Genomic DNA, 27,946 nt, shown 5'->3' with positions numbered 1-27,946 from the left:
TGTGTGTGTGTGTGTGTGTGATCCAAGGTTTTCTAGAGGACAGTAGTCATAAATCCCTTGATGGATGACCTTGGGCCGGGGATCACTAAGCAGACTGTGGAACAGGGGGCATTGATGACAAACTTGAATGAGCTGTTGTACCTCTCCTGGTCCATACCCATCACAAACAGAAAGGGCAGAGATGATGACCCTTTGGGTCCATCCTCCCACTCACCCCACCTTTCCTCACAACAGTGAAGACACCTATAGACTCCACAGCATACTTGACACCAGCATCCACCCAGCTGATGTTGGAGAGATCAAATTCCTGGAAGATTAAAGACAAATTTCCCACTTGCATCCCAGACTGTACTGTGGAACTTGTCATGGGTGTATAATCATACTGGAACATGTAGACTAATAGTTGAGGCCAATGAATGGGTTGTTGGTAGCATCTGTATCTCCTGTACTAGAGTTGAAGGCAGCCTTGGTGACCTCAAGCCAACACAACCAAATCCATTCTTTTTAATGTTTACTATCATGTCTCAAATATTACACTGGCACTTTGTGGAGTAGATGTGGCTGTTTCTGGAAATAGGTGAAGCAGAAAGCCTATATTCTTGTTACAAGAACAAATGCATTATTCTTTTACTTAAGCTTATTTCAAGTGGATCCTGCCACTTTCAAAACAAATAGTCTTGATTTTTAGTCTCAGAGTTTTGTGCATAAACAGAGATGGCCTCTAAGGGTGGTCTGTAGCTGGTCTCCAGTGCTTCCCATTCCCATTTCCTTTGTGTCTATAGGCCTGTACTACCCCACCCCCTATCCTATAATCCTTGCATCAGAACTGTCCACATTCACCTTGCCTTCCCCATCTTATCCCTTGCCTACACTGTGGGTAGGCCTCAGGGTGTTCACACAGGACACCTGCCTCTTTGAAGGTCATCATCTTGTTCAAAACCTTGCTTCAGCTCTTGGGATTCCCTGTCTCAGGGAATGGTACCATCATCTACCAAGATGGCCCCAAGGAATAGCTCGGTCAGACTAAAGGATTATTTTTCTAATTTTTCATAGCTATTTAGACACCAGGACCTTTAGAATGGTTCTACCCAATTAGCCACACTTTAGCACAGGGCTTATCTTGTACCTGGCTTTACACCCCATCTGTCTTTGTGTATAGCATCACCTTGCATAGAGGAAGAATTGATATTTATGGTATGGATAGCAGGTGCTAGGTGCTGTGCTAGCAGCTTGTGTACAAGTCTCAGTCTGCAGTGACTTTATCTTGCAGATGTAGACATGGAAGGTTAAATCATTTGCTCAGAGTGGCAAATCTGGTTGGCTGGAGAAAGGGATCTTGGCTCCAGGTCTTTCTGACTCTAATTATCCAGGTTTTTTCCTTCCCTGCAATCCTATTACATACTATTTCATTGGTTTATTGTGCTGCTAGACCCTATCTCAAAAAACAAATGGGGGAAAAAGGAAGAACCCAAAGGATCTAGACTAGGCTTAAAGTCCCTAAGCTGGCCCCTAGCTATCCCAGTCATCACCTCCGCCTCCCTTCTGGCCTTCCGGCCATTTCTCTGCATTGTAGAGAGAATCTAAGCAAACCAAGTCTCGATTTAAACTGCCCCCTACCAGTGTCCTCTCACGATAGTCACTTGACAAATGACGATTGTGTGAAAGAGTGATCCCACATTCTTTTACCTTTTGGGGACGGTTTCTCTCTATATAGCCTTGGCTGGCCTGGATTTGCTGTGTAGAACAGGCTAGCCTTGCCCCCTGTGTGCTGGAATTTATGTATGTATGCAGCACCACACCCAGCAAGACCTGCACTTCTTCAGTTCTTTCCCACAACTTCCTTCCTAGCTTCAGGGAGACAGAGCAAGGACATGCTGTAGGGGTTTCTTCCACTATTGTTGCCTGCTTCACTCTTCTTCAGCTTGCTCCCCAATCCCCTGCCTGCACCCCAACTGTGATCGGCTTCCCCAGCAACTTCAGCCTGTGCCACAGCTGGCACTGTGTCCAAGCAGTACCACCAGGGGGCAGGGTGTGACCCGAAATGTCCTGCTCTGTGGTTTGTTTTGTTTTGTTTGTTTGTTTGTTTGTTTTTTTCCTTCTTAGGGACAATCATGGTTTACCCCCTGGATGTCTCACAGATTAGCTAGAGTTGAGAACAGTCCCAATTTATCTAAGAGAGATACTTGAAAACATTACAGTAGCTGGGTATGGTGGCACACGCCTTTAACCCTAGGATTTCAGACTTAGAGGTAGGCAGATCTCTGTGAGTTCAAGGCCAGCATGGGTTACAAAGTTCCAGGACAGCTGAGGCTACACAGAGAAACCCTGCTTCAAAAACCCTCCTATCCAGAGAGAGAGAGAGAGAGAGAGAGAGAGAGAGAGAGAGAGAGAGAGAGGAGAGAGAAAGAGGAGAAAGAGAGGAGAGAGAGAGGAGAGAGAGAAAATGAACCATTACTTAGCAAGTATTCAAGTTCCATATATATCTGCATTTTTCTTACACATACATATCTATGATAAAATTGGATATATAAATATTTATAGTAATTGACTGACTGATAATAAAGCAATCAGGGACTGGAATGATGGTCAAAGTCCCAAGCAAACATGAGAAGCTGAATTTGGATCCCCAGCCCCCGGGTGAAAAGCTGGGTTTGGTGGCAGGCATCTTTTTTTTTTTAAGATTTATTTATTTATTACATGTAAGTCCACTGTAGCTGTCTTCAGACACTCCAGACGAGGGCGCCAGATCTCATTATAGATGGTTGTGAGCCACCATGTGGTTGCTGGGATTTGAACTCAGGACCTTTGAGAAGAGCAGTCAGTGCTCTTAACCCCTGAGCCATCTCACCAGCCCTGTGGCAGGCATCTTTAATCCCAGTGCTGAGAGCAGAGACCAGAAGCTTCTCTGTTTACTGGCCGGCAGGTCTCGCCAATTTATGAATTCCAGGCTCAGTGAGAGACCCTTTCTCAAAAAATAAGGTGGAGAGCAGTAGAGGAAGATACCTATGCTGACCTCTGGATTTGTGCCCACGCGTGCACATGCACCCTCACCCGCACACATTCATGTCTGGGCTGTATGGCACATGACTGTAATCTGAGTTCTGAGTGTGGGGGAGACAAAGATAAAGAGATAAAGGCTCTCTGGAACTTGCTGGACAGTCAGTCTAAATGAATTTGTGAGTCTCAGGTTCAGGGAGAGAGGCCTTGTCTTAAGACATAAGCCATCAGGTAAAACATTTAACCCTGACCTCTGGCCTCCATGTGCATACATGAAGGTGTATGGACCTGTATATACACATGTGAACATGTGCATGCACATGCTACATATACCCACTAAAACAAATAGGTTTAAGATAATAAGAGAGTGGGGCTGGAGATCTGGTTCTTCTAGAGGTCCTGAGTTCAATTCCCAGCAACCACATGGGGCTCATAACCATCTATAATGAGATCTGGTGCCTTCTTCTGGTGTGTACACATAATGTAGACAGAATATGGTGTATATATAGTAAATAAATAAATTTAAAAAAAAAAAGAAAAGACTGGAGAAATGGCTCAGTGGTTGAGAGCACTGACTGCTCTTCCACAGGTCCTGAGTTCAATTCCCAGGAACCACATGGTGTCTCACAACCATCTGTAATGGGATCTGATGCTCTCTTCTGGGGTGTCTGAAGACAGCTACAGTGTACTTATATACATAAAATAAAGAAATCTTTAAAAAAAAGAAAAGAAAAAAAATAAGAGAGCCAGGTCTTATTTGGGAATTTCACATCATGCACCCTGATCACATCCACCTCTGAGTTCTCCCACGTTTGTCCCTGACCCCTGTGACCTTCCCCCGAAAAGAGAAGAAACAAAAAAACAAAACCAAAAAACAAAAAGAAAAAAAACATGTCCAGTTTGTGTTGTCCATATACTTACTGGAACACAGTCAAACTGCGTGTGGCCAGCCCCCTAAAGAAAACTGAGCTGGGCAGTGGTGACACACACCTTTAATCCCAGTACTTGGGAGGCAGAGGCAGGCAGATTTCTGAGTTCGAGGCCAGCCTGGTCTACAAAGTGAGTTCCAGGACAGCCAGGGCTACACAGAGAAACCCTGTCTCGAAAAAAGAAAAGAAAACTGAGTCCTTCCCCACCGGCCTCCCAACCACGCCTCCATTTCCCTTCAGAAATGGGCAGTTTTCCAGGATATCAACCAAACATGGCATATCAAGTTACAATAAGACTAGGTGCCTCCCCTCATATGAGGCAACCCTGTGGGAGGGAAGGGTCCCAAAAGCAGGCAAAAGCGTCAGGGACAGCTCCGACTTCTACTGTTAGGAGTCCCACAAGAAGGCCAAGCTACACAACTGTAACATGCAGAGGGCCTAGGTCAGACCCAGGCAGGATCTCTGGCTGTTAGTTGGTTCAGTCTCTGTGACTCCCTGTGAGTTCAGGTTAGTTGGTTCTGTGGGTGTCCTAGACCCCTCTGGCTTCTACAGCCCTTTCCCCTCTTCCAGAGTTTTTGCCAAGCTCTGACTGACTGCTTTATGATGGCTTTCTTTTTAGGCTGTTACTTTTGGTGGGGTTAGGGGTTGGGGGTTGTCACAAAAGCCTTCTGTGTCCCTCCTTCTTAACTGTTTGTCTGTAGTCATCGATACCCTGCAAAATAGCTTTCTTGCCCTTCACAGTCAGTGGGAGCATAGATCCTGGCAATAGCTTGGACCATGTGCAGACATCCACATGATCTCCAGTGTCAGCACACGACAAGGACCTCCACTGGGACCCTGGTGACATCATGGACCACGGACATCAACACAGCCCTTTGCCAAAGCACCGGCCATGGACACCAACACGGCTCCAGGTGGCAGCACAGCCCACAGACAACAACACGGCTTCAGGCAAGGTACAGACCGTGGACATCTGTATGATCTTAGGAGGTAACATGGATTCTAGACATCAACATGGCTCCCAGCCACATCAGGACCACAGACCCAAACATGGCCCTTGGTAACAGCATGGATCACGGACATCCACATGACACTAGGGCTTCATCATGGCCTGGGGCATCAGTACAGATCTTTGATGCCAGCATGGCCTCTGGGGGAAGTTCAGACCATGGAGGTCTTTCAAAGAGTTCCAATCTAGGAAATGAAGTATTCTTCATTGTAGACATCCTGTTCAGAGCCAGGGCGCTGAGTCTGTGCAAGCTCCAGGCTGCTGCATAGCACACTGCCAACTCTACTGGGCAATTCCTCCATTGTTCTCAGCCTTCTCTCATCCCTGTCTCGCCTCTAGTTCCTCCATCTTTCCTGCCTCTCCATCACATACTCGTTCATCGTGGTGGTATCAGAAGCTGCAGTGTGTCACACAATATATTTTTTTCCCAACAACTTTATATGCAAATATTCATTGTAATGAGTCATTGGTTTGGTTCAAGGTTTCTGGTTTCAGATACACCATCAGTGTGGAACCATGCTCTTGGATGTGCTGCTATTGCCCAGAGCCCAGTGGTCCTGCAGCTCCGGTTCTGCAGGGTTAGCTTCTTCACTAGCTCCAGCAGCTTGTGGTAGGAGTGAAGGTTGGAGTGGATCGACCTAAAGCACTGGATCTTGGCCCAGATGGTCAGCCCAGGCCTCAGGCAGATGGCAGGGCCTGCCTGTGGCACATGCTTTTAATCCTAGCATTCATGAGGCAGAGGCAGATGGATGGTCACTATGAGTTCTAGGCCAACATGATCTACATAGTGAGTTCTCAAACAAACAAACAAACAAACAAACAGAATAAGAGAATAATTATGACAGCATACCATAATGAAAGCTGCTTTCCTTTTTTTTTTTTTTTTGGTTTTTTTTTTCGAGACAGGGTTTCTCTGTATAGCCCTGGCTGTCCTGGAACTCACTTTGTAGACCAGGCTGGCCTCGAACTCAGAAATCCGCCTGCCTCTGCCTCCCGAGTGCTGGGATTAAAGGCGTGCGCCACCACGCCCGGCTGCTTTCTTTTATTGGATGGAACAATGTGTCTTTTATTCTTGAGTCAGGGTCCCTATGTATCACTGGCTGGCCTAGAACTCACTATGTAGACAAGGTTGGTCTCCAATGTACAGAGATCTGTCTGCCTCTGACTTCCTATTGCAGGGATTCATGGCCTGTGTCACCATGCCTAGCCTTCTAGTTGCTTTCAGAGTCTTTTTTTTTTTAAGATTAGTTATTTATTATATGTAAGTACACTGTAGCTGCCTTCAGACACTCCATAAGAGGGAGTCAGATCTCATTACAGATGGCTGTGAGCCACCATGTAGTTGCTGGGATTTGAACTCAGGACCTTCGGAAGAGCAGTCAAGTGCTCTTAACTGCTGAGTCATCTCTCCAGCCCCGCTTTCAGAGTCTTATGGTAGCCTTCTTTCTATGGTGTGGGGGCGATTTACTGCCTACACAATGAGATGAAATATGACACAGGGCTAGGCTACCATTGACCTGATGACGTTTCAGAAGGAGAGTTGTTTGTCTTTATCACAACTCTTACATTTTGTGGCTACTAGTAAATAAAGGTTAAATGAACACAAGTAATATGCTAGTAGAGCAGTCCCCCTGCTAACTGACAGCAACCAACCGACCTACTTGGAAGGTAAACAACGGCATGGGCACACAGACTGGGATGTTCACTGGGATGTTCACTCCCTGGGAGGAACAGGGCAAGAAGCTCTGAGATTTCGTCACGGTGCTCAGAATGGCATTTGTAGTTACTTTTCTTATTGCAGTGACAAAAATATCTGACATAACAAGATGGCAGATGGGGGTTAGTTCATTAGCTCAGAGGTTTTAGTCCATCATGGCCAACTGTTACTTCTGGGTCCAAAGCGAGACAGATCACCATGGTGACCGGAGAGTGTGGAAATGAAGGAGGCTCACCTTATGATAGAAAGCAGAAAATAACAAATACAGAAGGGTCAAATTAATATGTAACCCCAAGGGCACAGCCCTAAAGACATAGATCTTCCAATGAGGCTCCATTTCCTACTTTCACAACTTTCCAATAATGCTATTAGATTATGAATATGCCAGGTAATCAATCCATTGATTAGATCAGAACTCTCAAATTTTTTTTTTTTTTTTTTTTTTTTTTTTTTTTTTTTGTGAGACAGGTTTTCTCTGTATAGCCCTGGCTGTCCTGGAACTCACTCTGTAGATCAGGCTGGCCTTGAACTCAGAAATCTGCCTGCCTCTGCCTCCCAAGTGCTGGGATTAAAGGCATGCACCACCACTGCCCGGCCAGAACTCTCAAATTTTAACAATTCCCCCAAACCTGACAGCAACAGCCACCTACCCTTTACCCCCACCTCCCACCCCCATGCACGAACCCAGGGGACACTTCATATTCAAATGAGAATAGTACAGTATCAGAGTTATGAATTTCCTGAGCTTGGAGGTTCACACCTGTAATCCTGGCACCCAGGAACTGAGGCAGGGAGATTACCCTAAGTTGGAGGCTAGCCTGGGCTACTGAGTGACACTTTTCCTCAAAAACAAATGGACAAACAACCCAGAAAACCAACTTAATATTTTTGGGCCATGTTTGGCCACAGAGAGTGGGCAACAGGGCGGGGGAACTGATTAAAAAGGACTTGTTGTACTCACTTAAGCCACAGAGAGGTGTAGATAAAGGGGCCCTCTGTACATACTTAAGGACATTTGTGGCCACAGGACACTGTTGGCAAATGCAATGTCCCTTCCTGGGGCAATGTGTCCAGTGGCTGGACCTTCTAAGAATTCTGTAGCTTGCCTCCTTGCTTCAGTTTGGGATAACTATACACGCCTATTGCAGTACCTCAGCACTCCCACCCCCACCCCAGTAGGTCACATTGATTGCACCTGCAACATAATTCAACTTTTCCCTCTCTCTAGCTTTTTCTCTCAACCCCTCTGAAAGTCTTTCCCAATAAACCACTTGTATCCAAGTGGGGACAGGCAGAGGTGGGGGGTACATGTTTATCTTCAGAGCCCCTGGCAGTCAAACCTGGTGAGAGGGGAGGACTACATGGCCCTTGCAAAGTGTCTGTGCCCGAAAGCTGCCTCTCCCCACACCACTGGACTTTGGTGTAGATACTGGTTTTCAGTATTTGCCCACACTCTTTGGATATGTCTAAGTTCTAGCTCTCAGCCCACTCTGCTCCCCTGCACAAACAAAATAACTTTGTCACCACTGACAAGCCCGTAGAACCTCCTTGTTGCTTTTTTTTTTCTTTGTAAAGATTTATAGAGTATACTGTTATTCTCTTTAGAGAGACCAGAATGGGGCATCGGATCCCATTGCAGATGGTTGTGAGCCACCATGTGGTTGCTGGGTATTGAACTGAAGACCTCTGGAAGAGCAGTCGGTGCTCTTAACCCCTGAGCCACCTCACCAGTCCTTCTCATTGCTTTTAAAGAAAGCCTAAATCTTGGAAGTACCCTCCAGGCTCTCCCTTGTCCCTCCTGACCTGTTGACCTATTGTCATTTTGCTCACCTTTGAAAACTTTCTTCCCTCTGGCCACGTTGGCCTTCAGGTTTTTCATTCCGCCCCCCATCCTGCCTGCTTCAGAGCCTTACATCTGTCATTCCTGCAGCCTGGGATCCTCACCCTCTTCCCATATTCAGGCTCGGTTATGTGACCAGTCTTAGTTTAATGTGACTTCCTTAGGCAGCATGTCCATTCCTCTGAATAAGTAGAATAAGATAGAAGAGGCCAGTGATTAGGTATTGATTTATTGATTGATTGATTGATTGAGTTACAGCACTCCTTGTACTGAGTGTTTGCCAAGTTCAGCTTCGCTAGCTGGAGCAGAAGGGCCTGGAGAAATTGCTGAAGCAATGGGCCATTGCCTGTGACAATCCACTCAGTGCCTTACATGCTTCTGTAAAACCCTGCCTGCTCACCCCACCTTGTGGTTTTAGGGCATAAAAGGAGAATACAAACTGGACCCGGGATTGAAGCCTTCCAGGATCTTCAGCCCACCAGTGACAACTCCTCTCTCCCACATGGGTGTCGGAATGATTATCCCAGAAAGATGCCCACAACAAGTCCTATCAGGTTACATCTTCATGGCACCTGAGACAGGCTCACCAAGGGAAGGCTTGGGCCACTAAGTCTAATATATAATCTGTGTTGAATTGCTGGGGCCATCATAATAGAAGGAGAGAACTGTCAGAAATTCGTTCTTTTATCTACTCTATTTTTCTAAATAAATAAGTAAACAAACAAATATTGCTTCTTCATGAAATAAAATCTTGTAGCATCCTGCCCTTCTTTATAGCATCTCAATTAGAAGGGTTTGCTACATTTGTAGTCAGAGGATGGCTTATGCATAGAAGTCCCAGGAAAGCCCAGGTAATATAGTCAGATATTTCTCAATTTCAAAATAAAATATGTGTGAATGATTTTTTAAAAAATTATTTTTATTTTATATATAAGGATGTTTTGATGGCATATTTGTGTGTAGTTCCTGTAGAGGCCAGAAGAGGGCACTAAATCCCCTGGAGCTGGAGTTACAAGTGGTTGTGAGCTGTCATGTGGGTTCTGGGAATTGAACCTGGTTCCTCTGGAAGAGCAGCCAGTGCTCTTACCAGCTGAGCCATCTCTCTTTATTTGTTTTGTTTTGTTTTGTTTTTTTGGTTTTTTCGAGACAGGGTTTCTCTGTATAGCCCTGGCTGTCCTGGATCTCACTTTGTAGACCAGGCTGGCCTCGAACTCAGAAATCCGCCTGCCTCTGCCTCCCAAGTGCTGGGATTAATGGCGTGCGCCACCACGCCCAGCTCATTTTTTTTTTTAAATTAAATTTCGTAGTATCTTTGTGCCTGGGACAAGAGTACAAATAGTTCACAAGCTTTGTATTTAAATATGTGAAATGAATAATTCATCCAGGCCAAGTGATATGAACCCTTAATCCCAACTATTTGGGTGGCCAACTAAAAAGATCCAAAGTTCAAGGCCAGGCTAGGCAATTTAGTGAAACCGTGTCCTTTCACCCCATGCCTCCCCTCAAGAAGAGCTCGGTGGTAGCGTGCTTTCCTATCATGTACTAACATTTTTTTAAATCTTCCATTTAAAAAATAGAAATCATGGGCTGAAGAGATGGCTCAGTGGTTAAGAACACTGAGTGCTCTTCCAGAGGTTCTGAGTTCAATTCCCAGCAACCCCATGGTGGCTCACAACCATCTGTAATGGGATCTGATACCCTCTTCTGGTCTCTCTAAAGAGAGCAACAGTATACTCACACACATACAATAAATAAAAATACATCTTTTAAAAAATATAAATCATTTAAAGTAATAAATATTAATTTTTAATTTTTCTCTATTTACACGTACATACCTCATAGTGGTCTAGAAGGGCTTATTCAAATTTGGTGTTTACTCAGAGTCCTCGGGGTTTTTATCCGGGATGTGGTGATGATGTGGGGAGAGGCAACTCTCAGACTAGGATCATCACTCGGGGGCTTGTGTATCAGTAGTGAGGTCCAGCCATGGAAGGGAAATCCCAGGGAAAAAAGTCTATGTGATCCCTAGGAGCAGGGCTGAGCTCTTTGTGCAGGAAATTTCTGGATACCTGGAGTATGATTCTCAGGGACCAGGGGTCTGGGTCAGAGAAGGGTGGCTGTCTCACATCATGGGGTACATTCAGCTATAGAAAGACCAGCATGGACCAGGCAGTGGTACCTGGCCTGAACCGGGACTGGCTCAGCTTGCTTGAGCTTATTTGGCCCGACTCCCTTCACCCCTTAGCAGCTTAGCTCTCCCACCTCTCTCCTGAGTCCTCCAGTAAACAAGAGGATCAGGACAGATATGACAGCTGCCTGGTGGGGCAAGTGTCTGGTCAGGTCAAGAGCAGGCATGAAGGGGGCTACTACACTCAATGCTGCCAACCTTTCTCCTTTAGGGAAGTTCTAGAATCTTTTTCCCAGATATCCACTGTAAAACCTCATTCCACTGGCATGTATCCCCATTCCTTTCAGCATCCCTATTGCCCTTTTGTGGCTGGTTCCTGGCCTTACATTTTCCGCTTCTTTTAAGAAAACAAGCAACAGGTCCTGGTGAAGAGTAACATTTCCATTCGAATAGTGACTCTATTTCATAAAAAAACAAAAACAAAAACAAAAACAAGAGACCTGGGCATGGGAGAGTTGTGATATCTGATCTAAGCCTTCTAATGTATGTAGAGGAAACTTGGATTCCAAATATCCTCCAAAGCTGGGCATGGTGGTGCGTGCCTTTACGCCCTGTACTAGGAAGGCACAGGCAGGTATATCTATGGGTTCAAGGTCAGCCTGGTCTACAAAGAGAGTTCTAGGACAGCTAGGGCTACACAGAGAAACCCTGTTTTGAAAACCAAACCAAACTCAATGTCCTCCAAAGGCATTTGAGTTCAAAACTTGTCATTATTGGAAGGTGGTGAAATTTTCAAGAGGTGGGGCCCTGTGGGAAGTCTTCTGGTCTTTGGGTTTTCCCTGAAGGAAGCAAAAGCCTAACCCCTCCCCAGTCATTGGTTGGTACCCTTGAGGGAAGCAGGAGTCCTATCCACTTCCCTTTCCTTTTTTTTTTTTTTGTCCCAGTGATAAGGTGAGTAGCTTTCAGTTGTGTCCTCGCCATGACACTTGACTCACTACAGGCAATACATGATGGGGCTAACTGCTCACTGGCTAGGCTCTCCAAGGCAGCAAACCAAAGCAAAGCACTTTCCGATTAAGTCAATTACTTCAGGTATGTATTGGAGCAATTATGTTAGTGTTAGTCAGTTTTTGTTATTGTGACAAAGTGCCTGAGAAAGATCAAAGGAGGGGAGACTTCTTTGGGCTAATGGTTTCAGTTTCAGTTGATGGTTGTGGGGTTCCTATTACTTTGGTCCAAAATCTAACATCATGATGGAAAATGTATAGTGAAGAAGTAAAGAGAGAAAGAGAGGAAGAGGGGGCAGTGGAGGTGGGGGAGAAGGAGGGATGGAGGGACACAGACAACATGCACCAATGAATTAAGGAGAAGATACACCATTCACACGCATGCTTTTTCTGGTTAGGCCAATTCACACTGACAGCCAATTCAGTATGAATTCTTCAGCTGGTTAGTTATGGATACGTTTAACGTCTAATAATATCTCACTGGAAACTAGCTTTTAAAATATACCGAAACCATAGCAGTGATGGAAAACTAATGTAGGGTGGGTACACACACACACACTTTGAGATTGGGTTGAATGTAGTCATCTGTGGACCAGTGGGTCTCAAACATTAGTGTGTTTCAGAATTGTTGGAAGGGTTTATTAAACAGCAGCTGTCTATAACCTACTTACTGAGTTTCTGATTCTGTGAGTTTGAGGTAAAGCAAAAGAATTTGTTTCTTCAAGTTCCCAAGGGGGTGATTTCTTGACTGTGGAAGCCACTGTCCCAACAGGCAGGGAATACCCTTTAACTTCTGGAGTTTCTTTTAGTACAGCACCTATTTAAACAGCTTCAGGCAGGTTTAAACATCTCCTTGGCTAAGTCCTACTATCCCCTGCTTCGGTTCCTACTAGGGGGTGACAGCTCTAAGAGGCGTTAGGGGATTAGGCTGAAAATGTAGGTCACACCCCAGCCGTCTGGGAATGAGTGAGAGAGGAGGAGAAGAGGGGCTGAGACACGCACAGGGAAAAGGTGAGAGGAAGCTGAGGGCTCATGAGGGCATTCACAGAGGTGTGCTGGTGACTGGATTTCAGCTTCTTTAAGTCTCCAGATGAAAGACCAGAGTTTGGATCTCCGCTTTTTCTGTCTCTTCTCTCAAGCTGGGCTGCTTGTCTTCGGGATGGGCTATTAAGAGTGAGTTTCTTCATGGAAGCTCATGGCTTATCTTTCTAATACAGTGACTCTGTGAGGAATAAGACCAGTCAGGGTGAAGGTAGGGCAAGGGCTGAAATGTGAGGATGCTTGAAAAGAAGCAGCAGCCCCAACAAGCTGGCTGAGGATGGGCTGGGATCTCCTAGACACGGATGGGAGGCACAGAGGTTTTGGGTAGTTTGTCTGGACTCTTACCTCTCTAAGCTTTGAGTGACTGGGCTGAGAATTGTGTTTCCATGGAGGGGTGGTGTTTGGGGTCAACATGGCTCTCTCTGTTGGAAACCACGCTCACAACATAAGCAAGGTCCGATATAGGAAGCTTCTCTGGGGAAGATGCCGGTTTTTTTCCTTTTTGGAGAACTGATAGCACCTGTCTTTCACTGTCTTCTGAGTCCCTGCCCCAGGCCAATGAGATATGCAAATAAGCCCTTCTTCTTATTGGATGAGGCTCGAGGACCACAGATGATCTCAGGGAACCCAGTCCTTTAAGAGTGTTCTCTGGGCTCTGTGCCCACAGCCCCCTTGTTTTGAATACAGGGACATCACCAGCCCCTGCTTTATGGAGTGTTTAGTCTCCGGGGAAGCTGTGCCTTTCTGGTTCTGACAGTGACTACGTTGTCTCTGCCATTCCTAAAGTGAGTATGTCTGGTGACCCTTGAGGGTCATATAGAGCCCCTCCCCTGATCCCTGCAGTCTGCCTCTACTGTATCTTGCTGTATCTTATGTAGAATTCTTGCTCTTCTGCACCCTGTCCTACTCCTACTCTGGCTGCTATTCATATCAGAAAGATAAGCAATCTTCCCAACTAACAGTTTAGCATCTCCCAGTCTCTCTGTACACCACCATCGGTGTCTCGAAAGCTCCTTTTTTTTTTTTTTTTTTTTGGCCAAGGACTAGCTCCTTCTAGCAGCCCTGTGCCCTGTCCTCTCAGGGCTGAGTGGGTCCCCTGAAGAGGGAAACCTTGTCTAGTCTTCTTTCTGGTCAAAGTGTGGAAGTCTGAGATTGGTCAAATTAAAGAGGAACCTGAAGTCCAAGTGCTGGGGATGAGTCTCCCTGAACTTCTCCTCTGGGGGTGGGTGTGTTTCTTGGCCTTGGGAAGTGTAAACTAGTGAGATAAACTAGAAGGAGGTGTTCCTTGGCTGGGAAGAGAGAGTTCCTTAGCGTCATAGACTTAGCACACTCTGTTGAATCATGGTTTGCTCGAGGGCTTCTTGGGGTGATAAACTTTTGAGCTTGTGCCTCTGCAAAAGATGGGGCTGAGAGGCAGCCTTTACTAAAATTATGAGTATAGACCTCTCCTTTTAGGGTACTTCTCAGAATTGGTCTTCCACAGAGCACTCTTTGGGGGGAGTTTGAAAGCCCACAGTGACCAGAAGGATCAGATAGCGAAGATCATCTGCTCAGACTCGCTTAACACAGCAGGTTCTAAATCAAAGACGGTCTGTCTTCATGAGCTCTCTTTGGAGAGACTGGCCCCAAGAAGAGAGACCACTGGTCCTGATCTTCCTAGAACCTTTCTTTTCTCATGGAAAGTCTCTTTAGAAGAGATTTGTCTATGACTAACCCATAGAACAAATGAGTAGCTGACACTCCCCTGAAGGCTTTGAGAGATAACGATAGCAGCACAACTACCTTACATCCTAAAATTCACAGCACAGTGTCTGTCCATCGTCCTAACACACACACACACACACACACACACACACACACACACACACACACACACACACACAGTTAATTAAGTAGAAACTTTAATTGCTTGTAGATGGAATGGTGCCTCTGGAGATGACAGAGCTTCTCAGCGTGTCCCAGCACCAGGGTCAGGAGCACTACCATGTTGCTGTTGTTTTTCATGAATCCCAGAGGCACCAAAGGGTACTGTCAACACACCAAAGGCTGTGTTGTCATTCTGTCCTTCAGATCTTCAGTTTCTTGTTGCCTGTTAGGAGCTGTCTGGAAGTAGCTGTTCAGGGAAGAGGGACTGCATCTGTACTCTGGAATCCCAGATCACTAGTTCCAGGGCAATTGGGTCCTGGGGAGGTGGGGGTGGGGGTGGGGTTACAGTGAAAGGGGTGGGAAGGATGGCAGGCAGCCTCTCAGTGTTCTACACCTTCCCTCTTTCTTGCAGGAACGCCTCTCTCTGCTCAGTCCCAGAATGGCTTTCCCTCCCAGTCCCTTAGCTATGGAATATGTTAATGACTTTGATTTGATGAAATTTGAAATAAAGCGGGAGCCTTCTGAGGGCCGATCTGGAGTCCCCACAGCCTCGTTGGGCTCCACACCATACAGCTCGGTGCCTCCTTCACCCACCTTCAGTGAGCCAGGCATGGTGGGCAGCGGCGAGGCCCCTAGGCCAGGCCTGGAGGAGCTATATTGGCTGGCCACCCTGCAGCAGCAGTTGGGGGCGGATGAGGTTCTCGGGCTGAGTCCCGACGAAGCTGTGGAGCTGCTGCAGAACCAGGGTCCTGTCTCAATGGAAGGGCCTCTTGGCTACTATTCAGGGAGCCCGGGAGAGACAGGAGCCCAGCATGTCCAGGTGAGTGACCAGGTTAGTCTGAGGGGAGGGAGACCTAAGGAAGGAGGCCAGCCAAAAGAGGGAGGATAAGTCCTGGAGAGAATTATGAACTGGAAAGAGACAGAACAAGGTCCTTGAGAAAAATCAGAGAAACTAGATCGCTTTTTCTTTCCTTTTTTCTTTTTCCTTTTTCAGACAGGGTTTCTCCGTGTAGTCCTGGCTGTCCTGGAATTCACTCCGTAGACCAGGCTGGCCTCGACCTCAGAAATCCGCCTGCCTTTGCCTCCTGAGTGCTGGGATTAAAGGTGTGTGCCATCACTGTCTGGCTAGATCGCTTTTTCAAAGTGGTAGGAAATGGTTGAATCATGGAGGACAGAGAGACAAGATTAGGAAGGAGTGGAGAGCTGTGGTTCAGGACTTTAATCCCAGCATTTGGGAGGCCGACGCAGGAAGGTTTCTGTGAGTTCAGCCTTGTCTAAGTAGTGTTCCTGGCTAGCCATGACTACATAGTGAGATCAGGTCAAAAACAACAACAACAGCAGCAACAACAACAACCAAAACAAAACAAGTTTTGAAAGGGCTTCAGAGGGAAAAGGGTTTAGAATATAAGAGCGTGGTGGTGGTGGTGGTGGTGGTGGTGGTGAGCGATTTTGTGGAAGCAAATAGATAAACGATGTATGGAACCTAACTGGGTAAAGGCTGTGGTTGACGTTGGCTTTTTCAAGGCTCTGAGTCTTCCCCAGCGCCTAACCTTCTCAGATGGGATTGGGACTCATCCTATTAATTATAGACACAGATGGGGGTGTTGAGGGCTTTAGGATGTAATCCAAATCCTTGAGGGTCACCGGGTTGTGATGTTCAGGACAAGGAAACGTGTCGTGTGTGGCAAGGGCGGGATCTGTCTGGGTGCGGTTACCCCCGGGACACTGCAGACAGCTGAAGGGTACGCAGCGCAGCGTCCAGAGGCATGATTGGTTTGCCAGAGAGGGGAGGGGCGGAGCCCACACTGTGACACTTGCAGAAGGACCAAGGGATGTGGAAGCCTTGGGGATGGGGGATGGAGGACAGGGGTGGCAGCGTAGCCCCATGGTCCAGGTGTGATAGAATCTGGGGTGGGGTTTGCAGGAAGAACAGCATACAGTAGGTGAGGGTGGAGCCTGGAGGGCTTTCTTAAAGGCTCCTTGACTGTCATGGGGACCCGAGTGTCTAGCCGGGTGACACCCGCACCAATCTGGTCCCTGCACTCTTCCTCCCCAGCTGCCCGAGAGATTTTCGGACGCCGCGCTGGTCTCGATGTCTGTGCGCGAGTTGAACCGGCAGCTGCGGGGCTGCGGGCGCGACGAGGCTCTGCGGCTGAAGCAGAGACGCCGCACGCTCAAGAACCGCGGCTACGCTCAGGCTTGTCGCTCCAAGCGGCTGCAGCAGCGGCGCGGGCTGGAGGCGGAGCGCGCTCGCCTGGCCACCCAGCTGGATGCCCTGCGGGCCGAGGTGGCCCGCCTGGCTCGCGAGCGCGACCTCTATAAGGCCCGCTGTGACCGGCTGACCTCCGGCGGCCCTGGGTCCGACGACCACACACACCTCTTCCTCTGAGCCTTTAGGGCAGGGGGTGTGGCGGTTTGGAGGTGGCTGGGTAGATGGCGCTATACAGGAGAGGTAGTACCACTAACCAAATCGCTACCTGTGGTTTTGTGTATGTCTATCCAAATATCCCCAAACTTCTGAGCATCGTGGCATGCCAGAGGTTAGATGCTGGTCCTTTGCTGGAGATGAGTTCCCTTCCCTTTTTCAGGTCACGACGCTTCATGATTTAGTAGGGCACTGAATTCTGTAGGAGCTAGTGCCTGTACTGAGGGTGGAGGTGTGGAGGATGGGCAGGTGGCATACTGAATGGGAGGAGGAGGAGGAGGAGGAGGAGGAGGAGGAGGAGGAGGAGGAGGAGGATGCAGCTTCCCTCCTATCCGTATAGTTCTTAATTCAAGGTTTTCAATCTGTAGTGCATTAATGCTGTAATTAACAATGAAGCTGCATTTTCACCGAATCTTTGGACTCCCCATTTTACGACTACTGGATTGTCAGGATTTCAATTCCCCTAAACAAACAGTAATAGGTCAACTCAAAATGTTCTTCTCTGCTCAACCCAGTGGCCTTTAGAGTCCAAAGCAGCAGAACAAGTGCCCTGGATGGGAGCCTGGCGACCTGGGCAGTAGTCTCAACTGTGTCACACAGGCTGTATGTCTGTCACCTTAAGCAAAGCAATTGTCACAAGGTTTCTCTCATTTGGACTGGATGACTTCCGACACTGTTTTAGTTTTGGCAGGTCCAATGGTCTCCTCAAGAGGGCCCAAGAGGACTGTACCAAAGGGACATCATGTTCTGTCTCATCTTCCAGGCTGTAGCTTAGGCAATAGATACACAGCATGCCTGCTCTGGGGACGCTCACTTGTACTGCCTAAGTGGCCCCCTCTAGGCTTCTCTGGCCTCCAAACTGCAGAAGGTGCCCTTGCTACCTCCTGCCTCTCAGAGCTGAAGTGAGACCTCACAGGATAACAGGGAGCCGAGAGACTGTGACTTTTTGTGAATTAAACCTGAAGTTCAAGAAAAACTAATGTTATTGGCTCAGTGTCCTTGCAATTTTAAAAAGAGGTAATTCTATATCACTGTGTTGGGTAACTGTTTTGTGTGTTTGCTGAGAGAGAGAAACAGGGAATGAGAGATGGGGAGGAAGGGGGAGAAGAAGTTGGTTTTTTTTGGGGGGGGGACGGGTCTGCTGTTGTAGCTCAGCAGTTGATTGTTTGCCTAATCTGTGCAGAAAGAGACCCTTTTTGGAGCCGAGCAGTGCACATCTCAGTTCTAGAAGACCAATGAAAGTGGATTGGAGGAGGTGGAGGAACGGTCCAGATGGAGCCTTACCACCCACCACCGCCACTACCACAACCAAACCCACCCAGGAGCAGCAGTGGCCCTAGCTAGGCCTGTCTCTAGCTGTCCTCCAGGTCTCACAGTTGCCATGGTAACCCAGCCCTCCAGTTCAGCAACATATGGGGAGGGCCTTTGGGCAGAGCAGAAGCTTTGAGCTGGGAGTAGCCACCTCATCAGCCACTGTCATCTGTCCTCTAAGGGGCATAATAAATGGGAGAAGCAGTTCTGTGTGGGGGAAGTGGCTCCCATATGTCTTTCTTCCTTTCTGCCCCCAATCCCCACCCCCTGACCAGCTGTCTCTTCTCTTCCCCTCACATTTCTTGTCCCCCCCCCCCCTTGCTGGCCTAGCTCATCCTTCTCGCAGGAGAACGGAACAGGAGTCCTTCGCTCTAGCCCCCTGTACTTTTCTCTCCCTTGTCTCTTTTTGACCAGTGACCTTTCTCTCTGCTGTGGGTTCTTCTCTAATGAGGACACACAGCATCTTCCTCTTTTACATCCTTCACAGAAAGGAGAGGCTAGGACAGAGGGAGGCAGCCAGGATCTCAGCTCTTCTTCCGTACTTTGTGTCCTCTCCTCTTTTCTGTTCTGTAGCCCAGGCTAGCCTCTGTAGCCCAGGCTAGCCTCAAATTCAGGATCCTTTTTTTTTTTTTAATTTAAAATCTTAGTTTTTATTTTTTGTGACAGGGCCCTACTGTATAGTCCTCGCTGGTCTGGAACTTACTTGTAGATCAGGCTGACCTTGAACCCATAGAGATCTATCTATCTCTGCCTCGTGTGCTGGGATTAAAGGTGTACACCACCACCATGCCTGGCCATTCTTTGACTTTCTGAGTGCGGGGATCACAGGCATAACACCCTCCTTTCCCTCACTCTGAGTTTCTGTTGTGTCCTCCTCTGTCCTTCTGAGCTTCAGTCCGGTCCCATTGATTCTCTTGCACCCCTTTCTTATGTGCATGGTACTCAACAGCAGAGACACTCTCCTCAGACACTAATGCCCACCAACCGGACCTCAGTACACACATGCCTGGTCTTGAGCTGGCACATCTAGGCCCTATGTATGCGCTCAAGCAAAGGTTTCATGCCAGAGTGATGAAGACTGTGGTGTTCTGGCTGGGCAGCTCCAGCGCTGGCTCTTTTCTGACCTCGGAGAGTTAAAAAAAAATCAAGCCTTCCTCACTCTGCTTGAAAACCAGAGAGATTGTGCTCTGACTTGCTACCACAGCACACACGTTTACAGACGCCAAGCGTGATGTGTGCTAGTGAACAGTCCTTGCTGCTGCTTCTGATGTCATCCAGGAGAGTGCCCAAGTGGACGTCCTGAAATCTGTGCAAGGTCGGGTGCATGAAGGCTCATCCAGAAAAAAAATCAGGCCTTCCAGACCTGATACCCTCTCTGTGCTCCTAATTCATTAGCAGATCTGCTTCATCCCCTCACTTCCCCACAGTCTCTTTGTGGCCTGCCCCACAGCTGTGTGGGGGCTGGGACTCAGCCCCTGGGATACTCAGCGGGGACTCTCTGGAGACAGCTCTAAGAAAGCATCAGCCTGCCCTCTCAACAGCCCCTCATTACTCTCCCCCATCTCCTGCCGTTAACACACATGGTGTTTAGACCCCCCTGGGTTTGGGAGGTGAAGGTTGGGTCCCTAGATCCACTGGCACACAGTTGGGGATGAGGCTGCAGAGACAGCAGCCTGCTGGGGAGGTGTGGCTCAGATCTGGAAAGAGGTTGGCTCCCCGTTGTCTATGGTGTATGTGGGAGTGATGGACTGTCCAATGGACATCTGAGGCATGACGGGTAGAGGCTGGGGTACTTGGTGGTGGTTCCTTTTATTTACATCCATAAAGTTACAACCACTGGAGGAAGTTATTGAGGGTCCTCAGAGTTGAGGGGTATCGGGCTTGGAGAGATGGGAACAGGGCCCATCACTCACTTCCGGGACCCGCAGGGCACCACTGGTCCAAAATGCAGAGACACAGGTCACTGGAATCACAAGGTCAGCACAGGCACCTGAGAGGAGCAGGAAAGCAAAAACACCACCACCAGCATTACGCCAGCCAAGATGGGCTGTTCAGAAACTCTGCTTTGAACACCTTTTGTATCCCCCAGAACTCACTGAGAGACTGAAGGGATGTTGGTTATGTCGAGAGGCAGTCATGGGCTAGGGCTGGGAGTCATAGCTGGTGTGGAGAGCCTGGGAGCCCCGGGACTGATACCTTGGCTGGCATAGTACTCTACCACCTGCCGTGGCACCTCTGCCAGGACACACTTAGCTAGTGCAGAGGGGGCAGCCTGGGAAGGAAAGGAGATTGGTTAGGAGCAGGAGAATGGGTCAGCTGGGTCAAATGAGCAAGCAGCTGGACTTCAGAGGGCATGGTGGGTTCCAGTGACCTTTGGAGGACATGCGGAGGATAAGAAAGACAGATTTTTGGGGGCACGAGTTGTTGAGAAGCCCTGGGAGAGACGACAGAATACTCACATCCTTGAAGTCCCTGAAGGGCACAAACTGGACAATGTCACGGGCTGCAGGTACCCCCTTTGGGCAACGCAGGGGACCATCATCTCCGTCCAGTAGCCTCATGTCAGAGAAGTCAGCGTTGCCCACGCCCACGATGATGATTGACATGGGCAGGCGGGAGGCTCGCACAATGGCTGTTCGGGTCTCGGCCATGTCACTCACCACACCGTCAGTGAGCACCAGCAGTACTGAATACTTCTGAGGGCAAGCAGAGGGGGAACATGGGACGCTTCTGTATGAAAGGGCATTGATGCTCTTTCCAAACCCGGGTCTTGACCCTGGCACCATCTGAAGATATGCAGGCCGGGAGGCCCCTGGTTGTCTGTTTCCTCCTCACCGTGGCTTGGCCGGTGCTCTGCTCCCGCTGGGCTGGTTCAGCCACACGGTTGATGATAGGGGCCACGTTGGTAGGACCATAGAGCTGGATCTGAGGCAAGCAGCGGCGGTAGGAGGCTATGACCCCTGAGATCTCTGTGGGCACAGAAAGAGAGATGAAGCTGGCAGAGAGCACTCCAGACACAGCAGAATGGTAATTTCTGTTCTAGGCTTGATAACGCCCAGCTCCTTACTAAGGAGAGGGAGAGAGAGAGAGAGAGGCAGATGGTCCCTGGGGCTGGGAGAAGTAAATGGACAGATGCCGGGTCACAGGGCTGGAACTCTTTCCAAATGAAGACAGCTTTGGATGGGAGGAGGGCCAGGACAAGGAGCTGAGCGCATGGGAGCAGAGTCTGCAGTACTGATGCCGGAGATGTCCAAGCGCCTGTGGTTGATGGTGCAGCTTGGTGGGGCTTTCCCAGCTTACCTTCACATTCAGGATTTTCTGGGTCAAAGTTGATAGCAAAGTCATGGGAGACCTGTTAGAGTAAGGGAACAGTGAAGGGGTGTCTCCTCCATGTCTCCCCTGCAGGCCTCCTGTCTCTTGTACCCAGCCTACCTCAAAGTTTGGGGGGATTCGAGCTCCGAAGCCAAAAGCTGGGAACCGCTTATCACTGGAGAGAAGAAAAGGCCGTGGAACTCCCAGGGCAAAGCCTTCCTTCCTGATCCTACCCGGACCCCATACCTGTCATAGTCCTGGCAGATACCGCCCACTGTGCGCAAGGCCTGCAGGTAGTGGTTGGGCTGTCGGGGGCTGAGGCAGTGCAGAGACTGGCTGCTCCTTGGGTCCCCATTGGAGGCAGTGAAGTCGATAGCCACCTGGGTGAAGGTAGGGAAGGGACATGCGGCAGCCATGAGAACCAACAGGCAGGTGAGGCCAGAGGCAGAGGATGTGGAAAGGCCAGCGATGAGTCTGGGGAAGCCCATAGGTGTCCTCATAGTGGAGTAAGGTGTTGGATGCAATGCATGGGATGCCAGTTAAGAGCAGTGAGACTCTGGCTTCCTTCCGTTGGCATGGACTAAACCACTCCCTTTTTCTTGTGCCGACTCCCGGGGTCTTTACCGTGAAGCTGATCTGGCAGCCACCCATGATATAATCCAGGAAGGTGTGGACTTTTTCCACCTGGCAGATGGGAGAAGATAATGAGGCAGGTGAGGCGGGGTTTTCAGGTGGAAACTTTGGCAAGGCTTCATTGGGGAAAGGGGAAAACTTTAAAGGTTGTTGGGGAGGATGGGGTGGAGCTAAGTGTTCACAATTCCAATTCCCAGAGCAGGTCTTTAAAGCAAGGGAAGGACGGACAGGCAGACAGTCAGACACTCATAGTCAAGCACCTGTGTGCAAACACACACACACACACACACACACACACACACACACACACACACACACACACAAATAAATGTAAAAAAATAAATGGCTGGAGAGATGGCTCAGTGGGTAAAGGGGCTTGTGGCTAAGCCTGAAGCCCTGGGTTTGATCCCTGGAACCAATATGGTGTAAGGAGATGACTGATACCCAAAAGTTGTTCTCTGACCCCCACATATGCTCTGTGGCACTCGGTCCTCCCAAGTGCACCCCCAATAAATAAATGTAAATTTTTAAAAATTAAAAAGCAGGCAAGCACGGAGCTGAGGTTGTGACAGGGCAGGGGCAGAGGATGCCTGAACTGGGAACGGTGACTTACGGTGCACTGGGCCAGCACGACTGTCCCTGAGCTCTTGTAATTCTTCTTCTTGTCTCGGTACTTGGGGTTGATACAGTCCCACTGCATCTAGACATGCCCCCAACCCAACACAGAGTCAGACGTTCATCAGATAGACCTCCTTGCCCCTTCCTGCCAACGGTCCCAGGGGAAGACCCTCATGACCCTGTCCTTCTGCCAAGCCTGGGCATTTTCATCCTTTCTATCTCCAGTCACCTAGAATGAGGAGGTTGGCAACCCCCAGGATTCCCTCTCCCCACCCCAGGGTCCTGGGGTTAGGATGGGGTCTCTGGTACCTCCTGCCCAGGGTTTGCGGTCCCCTCTTGCATTTCCTGGAATGTGCTGGTAAACTCGCCTATGAAGTCATGCTTTCCACTGGAGTCATAGTCATATACCAGGAACTAGAGAGAGAGGCAAGGCGTGGGCTGGGGTTAGGGGTGCTCTCTCTGTAGTGTTTCCAAGGCATCTGACAGGGCAGTAGGGACCTCACGGTGTCTAGATCCCAATCGTAGTCCTTAACCTATCCAGAAGCCACCTGATAAACTCTACTCTCTAGCTCGAGCTGGTAGAGAGTTTGGTCCCAGATAAAGGTACCTCTGTGGGAAGATTAACACAGAGCTGTGAGCTGTTATTTATCCCACAGAGACAAGTGCTTATCACACGAGGGAGAGGGAGGAGGAGGCTTGCTGGACCCTGGGGAAGGTCTCAGACAGCAGACTGGATGCTCCAGGGGCTTTACCTTGAGCGGCCTGTGGATGTCACAGCTGCACAAAGAATGCAAGGACAGGCGGAATGGCTCCCAGCTGGGGTTCAGGTTGTTTTTCACCACCTTTGAGAGGTAGGAGGGACCTTGTCACCAACTGTCTAGGGTTTTTACTGTAATCTGTCCACTTTTATCCCATATCCCTGTGCACCAACCTCAGTCCTCCAGACCAATTGGTCACTCTGGTCTCCATTGGTCTTATAAATCTCCATGAAGGGGTCGGACTTGCTGAACAGATCCTGGAGATGCAGGGGGAAAGGGTGTGTGAGGCTGGTGTGATCTTGGAGGAGGGATGGGAAGGCAGGTAACACTGAGAAGAGAACTGGTCTGGGAGCCTGGGGTCTGTTTGTGGCAGGAAGCCTATGGCTCTCTCTAATGGGGCATGGATGGGTGTGGACTCTGGGGATCTGACCTTGTTATCCAGCTTGTGGGCTCTGAAGGTAAGTTGCACATAGTCGTTGGTACCTGATACCTCCTCAGCCACAATCTGTAGAAGGGACAGAGGATTTTGAGTCCCCTCCCCACCCCCCATATATGCTTCCCATGAATAAAGGCGGCCATCAGCACAGTATCACAATGGATGTCCATATGGGGACACTGAACCTTGACCCAAGAGTGACTTTGCCTACCGTGATAGTAGACTTGCCTGCCGTCTTCCCATTCTTCAGCAGTAATGGTTTAGTGACCTTGGTTTGTGACACAATCTAAAGACAGAGGTAGAGGGGAGTGTGGCTGTAGTGTATGCATCTGCCCTGGCCAAGGCTATAGAGTCCATAAGGTTGGCCCTTTGATCAGGATAAGGTGGATTCAATTTCTACAGCAGCCTGAAGAGAGGAGTGCAGGGGAGGGGAGTGTAGTTCAGTGGCAGAGTTCCTGCTCAGCCATGAGTTCAATCCCCAGCCTCAAATACAACAACAGCAATAATAACAAAAGGAACACTACAGGTACATCTGACCCCCTCTTCAAATGGGAAAAGTAGGTTAAGCATCTTGTCCAAGGGAACATGGAAGGGAGGGATCCAGCCTCAGAAAGAGCTCCTTTCTCTTAGTTTGGCTCTGGAGGCAGAAGCTGATGGCAAGCTAGACAACGTAGGGACTGAGCTGGAATGCAGACCTGGCCCAAGGTGCACTCCGTAGACCCGAGGAAGGTGTCGCTGCTGGGGCTGGTGGCTCCATCCTCGGCATCAAACACGTGGAACTGCAAAGGCTGCTTCTCTTCAAAAAAGTATTCAATGGCCAGCACCCGGGAGAAGACTGGGCTTGAACAGGAGCGAAGCACCTCGGTGCGTTCCACCTGCAGCAGGAGGGATAAGGACCCTCTGGGGACTGAGGCCGCTTGTCCCCGTCTGGTACTTCAATTAGTTTCTTTCTTTCTTTCTTTCTTTCTTTCTTTCTTTCTTTCTTTCTTTCTTTCTTTCTTTCTTTCTTTCTTTCTTTCTTTCTTTCTTTTCTTTCTTTCTCTCTCTCCCTCTCTCTCTCTCTCTCCCTCTCTCCCTCTCTCCCTCCCTCCCTCCCTCCCTCTCTCTTTCTCTCTCTCTTTCTTTCTTTCTTTCTTTCTTTCTTTCTTTCTTTCTTTCTTTCTTTCTTTCTTTCTTTCTTTCTTTCCTGACGTCTGAATCTGGGGTACTGCTGGACTATTAGACCTCAGCCCTCTAGGGCTCTGAACTTCTGGCTAAAACGGCTTGGGCTTATTACAATGATGGCATGTTTGTGTTCGAGGTTATCCGCACGGGTAGGAAAGGTCCTTTGGAATCCTCATGTTCCCCATCCTTACCCTGCTCTCCTTTACCCTCCCTCCTTTTTAGGTTAAAGGAAGGTTAGTCAAGGAGAACCCCATTAAGCTGCCCTCACCTCCACCCACTGCTCATCCGAGTAGAGTTTGAGCAGCACACACGGATGCGGCTTTGTGAGCGTGTCTCGGTCCAGCAGGCCATGGCAGGACACCCGCAGCTCCACTCGAGAGGCTCCCAGGGTCATGGCCGGGGGCTCAGGCACCCATCCCATCTCTGGGTCCGACATGGCACTGTGGGGGAAAGAACAGACAACCTGGACCGAGAGGAGAGGAGTTTGTCTCTTGGGGGTCCTGGACCCACCCGTTGCTCTTCTTCCTGAGGTCCTGGGGTCCTAAGGACAAGCTCTTCCTCTGCCCTGGTTGACTTCCTTGATGCTTTAAGCAGCAAAGAGCAGGAGTCCAGAGTCCCGTGCCTCTGTCACTCTGCCAGCCTAGGTGTCATGGATGGGGCTGGAAAAGACTGGAGGACTGGGATAGAAGTGGGTTCCTGGCAGCCTCGGCTCCTAGGCCATCGATTGATTTCCGCTTACTGCTGTCTCAGCACCTTCTGCTATTTCCCGACTGGTCTATGAGCCAGTGCTGCACTCAGTCTTGGCACCAGGGAACCAAACTAGGGCAAGGGGGTGGGGAAGAGGGTGGGGATGCCCCTGGAGGTCTGAAGAGGGTGGGCCTCAGGGAAGGAGTCTGCAGTGGACAGGAGGAGACAGGTTGGCAGTGGAAGGGTCTGTGTAAAACTGCCCTGCTGTCTTAGAGTCCCCTACTCACTGTCTGGTTGGCTGATAAGAGAGATAGGTGGTGGGCTTGGGGAGGGAGAATCAGGACTTTCGGGCTCTGTTGTGAGCTCCTCGGGTGCTTGACAAGCCCGCAGTCCTCCCCACCTCCCCTGTTCTCACACTTCTTGGCAACACAGGCACTGTCTCTTAGCGACAGGGTTTTGGGGGAGCCATGGCCCCCACCATGCTGCCCGTGGGATGCATGCGCACCACCCTCCCCCAGCAGAGTCACCAAGCCTCAGGCAGCAGCAGACAGGGGTATGCCGGCCCGAGTTCATGGCTGGACAGCCCAGCTCTCTGTGCCTGTCCAGATCTCAGGGTGAAGCTATCTGATCCATGCCATGCTTCCTGAGTGAGTGTCCACTGGTGTGCCTGAGTACCCCACCCTCTGTCTGTCCCCCTCTGTCCTGTGTCCCTCTCCAGGAGGGTGTGACAGTCCCGTGTCTCTGTCAGAACCGGGACCGTTCCCTGGCTGGTTACCAGCCAGCCTCTCAATGATGATAAAGCTTTATAGATATGCGAGGGAGGGTCTGGGCTGCGGCTCTCAGTGACTTCCAGCCACAAGTCTCAGTTAACGTGGAGCCCGTGAGGTAGGCAGGGGCATGTGGTGGAGAGGGGATCAGGTAGGGGTGGCTGGTGACTTCTCTGAGAGCTAGAGGAGATGTTGTTATGGAGACTGGGCCAGGGAAGGCAGGACTCAGGCTGGATTAGGAAGGATGGGCTCACCTGGGCTCTTAGTGAGGGTCTCCTCTCTCCAGTCTGCAGTCTTCCGCCCTGCCCCTGACTTCCTCGCTGCTCCAGCCGCTGGCGCCAGCTCCGGCTCGGTTCTGCTGCTATTTATGGGGCCTGGATGGGGAGGAGGGGGGCCGCAGCATCAGCTCCCCCCCCTGCACAGACTGGCTGGGAGGGAGGAGAGGGGAGGGACAGGGACACTGCCTGGGAGGGAGCCACAGTACTAGGAAGGAGGGCGGGCTGGGGGCAGGCCCAAGGCAGGACCCCCCGCAGACACAGTGACATACATCTCTTTCACATCACACCCACACCCAGCATCACAGAAACACACACATTGCAGTGGTACACGCGCGCGCACACACACACACACACATACACACACACACATCCATATCCACACAGAGGAAGGATGCGATGCAGGGCACCCACGACTCACAGGCTCACACATATCTTGACACTCGCAGGCGCCAGTACATAAACTCACGGTGACACCATGACAGTTATAGCCCCACTGATGCGCACTGGGAAACACACTCTCACAGTACTTTCAACAGTACTACACTTGTTAAGGATATTTGTAGCTACATGGAAAAGAAGACTAGGCTGTACTTGTGACACACACACAGACACCTACTCCCACTAACCTGGGATACAACAGAATGTTGATATCCATATACTCCTTAAAAAACCATCATGCAGCACACTGAATCTCAGGAAATGGCAGCCGGTTCCCGAGTTACCCTTTTGTAGGGAAATGAGGACCATGAACATAATGGCCCCACATGGGATCTCATCGTAAGCATACAGCCCGTGTATTGACTGGACATCACCATGATAGACCCGATGGTCTGCTCCACCCCCGCCTCCCAGATCCAACCATTATGGTCACGTCTTTGTGGGAGGGGCTGGGCCAGGCACAAAGCTTAAGGAAACAGAAGTTAGTCACTCACAGTGAGCCCAGGGGAACTGAGCAGTTTCTGTACAGCTAATGCCACTGGGGAGACATTTGGGTGTGGTGATGTGGGGGATACTCAGATGTGT

At 49.5% G+C, this 27,946-nt stretch overlaps 2 protein-coding genes across 3 annotated transcripts; one reads left to right on the top strand and one right to left on the bottom strand.

Annotated features, from left to right (window-relative positions):
- Positions 1 to 14,946: 14,946 nt before the first annotated feature.
- Nrl (neural retina leucine zipper) lies at positions 14,947 to 17,127 on the top strand. Its single transcript, XM_021182637.3, has 2 exons — positions 14,947 to 15,354; positions 16,591 to 17,127. Exons 1-2 carry the CDS (start codon positions 14,974 to 14,976, stop codon positions 16,921 to 16,923), a joined length of 714 nt encoding a protein of 237 aa, XP_021038296.1. The 5' UTR covers positions 14,947 to 14,973; the 3' UTR covers positions 16,924 to 17,127.
- A 2,950-nt stretch (positions 17,128 to 20,077) lies between these two features.
- Positions 20,078 to 27,356, bottom strand: Cpne6 (copine 6). 2 transcript variants are annotated; one of them, XM_021181581.3, is made up of 18 exons: positions 27,342 to 27,356; positions 26,900 to 27,019; positions 25,460 to 25,631; positions 24,723 to 24,902; positions 24,239 to 24,313; positions 24,022 to 24,096; positions 23,765 to 23,848; positions 23,586 to 23,675; positions 23,143 to 23,247; positions 22,829 to 22,915; positions 22,207 to 22,266; positions 21,829 to 21,962; positions 21,703 to 21,757; positions 21,571 to 21,622; positions 21,106 to 21,239; positions 20,730 to 20,966; positions 20,367 to 20,542; positions 20,078 to 20,260 (listed from the first exon to the last, which is right to left on the bottom strand). In XM_021181581.3, exons 3-17 carry the CDS (start codon positions 25,625 to 25,627, stop codon positions 20,405 to 20,407), a joined length of 1,674 nt encoding a protein of 557 aa, XP_021037240.1. In that variant the 5' UTR covers positions 25,628 to 25,631; positions 26,900 to 27,019; positions 27,342 to 27,356; the 3' UTR covers positions 20,078 to 20,260; positions 20,367 to 20,404. The 2 variants fall into 2 exon arrangements, with proteins under 2 accessions (XP_021037240.1, XP_021037241.1); XM_021181582.3 differs by lacking the exon at positions 27,342 to 27,356 and having other exon boundaries at positions 25,460 to 25,654; positions 26,900 to 27,121.
- Between the last annotated feature and the right edge of the window lie 590 nt (positions 27,357 to 27,946).

This window comes from Mus caroli, unplaced genomic scaffold (assembly GCF_978045245.1).
Source record: "Mus caroli unplaced genomic scaffold, Mus_caroli_1 scaffold_12, whole genome shotgun sequence".
Lineage (NCBI taxonomy): Eukaryota > Metazoa > Chordata > Mammalia > Rodentia > Muridae > Mus > Mus caroli.
The sequence above is the reverse complement of the archived record's forward strand: the minus strand, read 5'-3'. Positions and strand labels throughout refer to the sequence as shown.

What these genes read in the sequence shown, in the direction of transcription:
- Cpne6 (XM_021181581.3), bottom strand. Translation starts at nt 25,627, where the DNA reads ATGTCGGACCCAGAGATGGGATGGGTGCCTGAGCCCCCGGCCATGACC. An exon ending in TCGTGCTGGCCCAGTGCACC is followed by an intron (nt 22,267 to 22,828) that starts GTAAGTCACCGT and finishes CCCATCTGCCAG; the next exon opens with GTGGAAAAAGTCCACACCTT. An exon ending in AGAAAATCCTGAATGTGAAG is followed by an intron (nt 21,240 to 21,570) that starts GTAAGCTGGGAA and finishes CTGTGCCCACAG; the next exon opens with AGATCTCAGGGGTCATAGCC.
- Nrl (XM_021182637.3), top strand. Translation starts at nt 14,974, where the DNA reads ATGGCTTTCCCTCCCAGTCCCTTAGCTATGGAATATGTTAATGACTTT. An exon ending in CAGGAGCCCAGCATGTCCAG is followed by an intron (nt 15,355 to 16,590) that starts GTGAGTGACCAG and finishes CTTCCTCCCCAG; the next exon opens with CTGCCCGAGAGATTTTCGGA.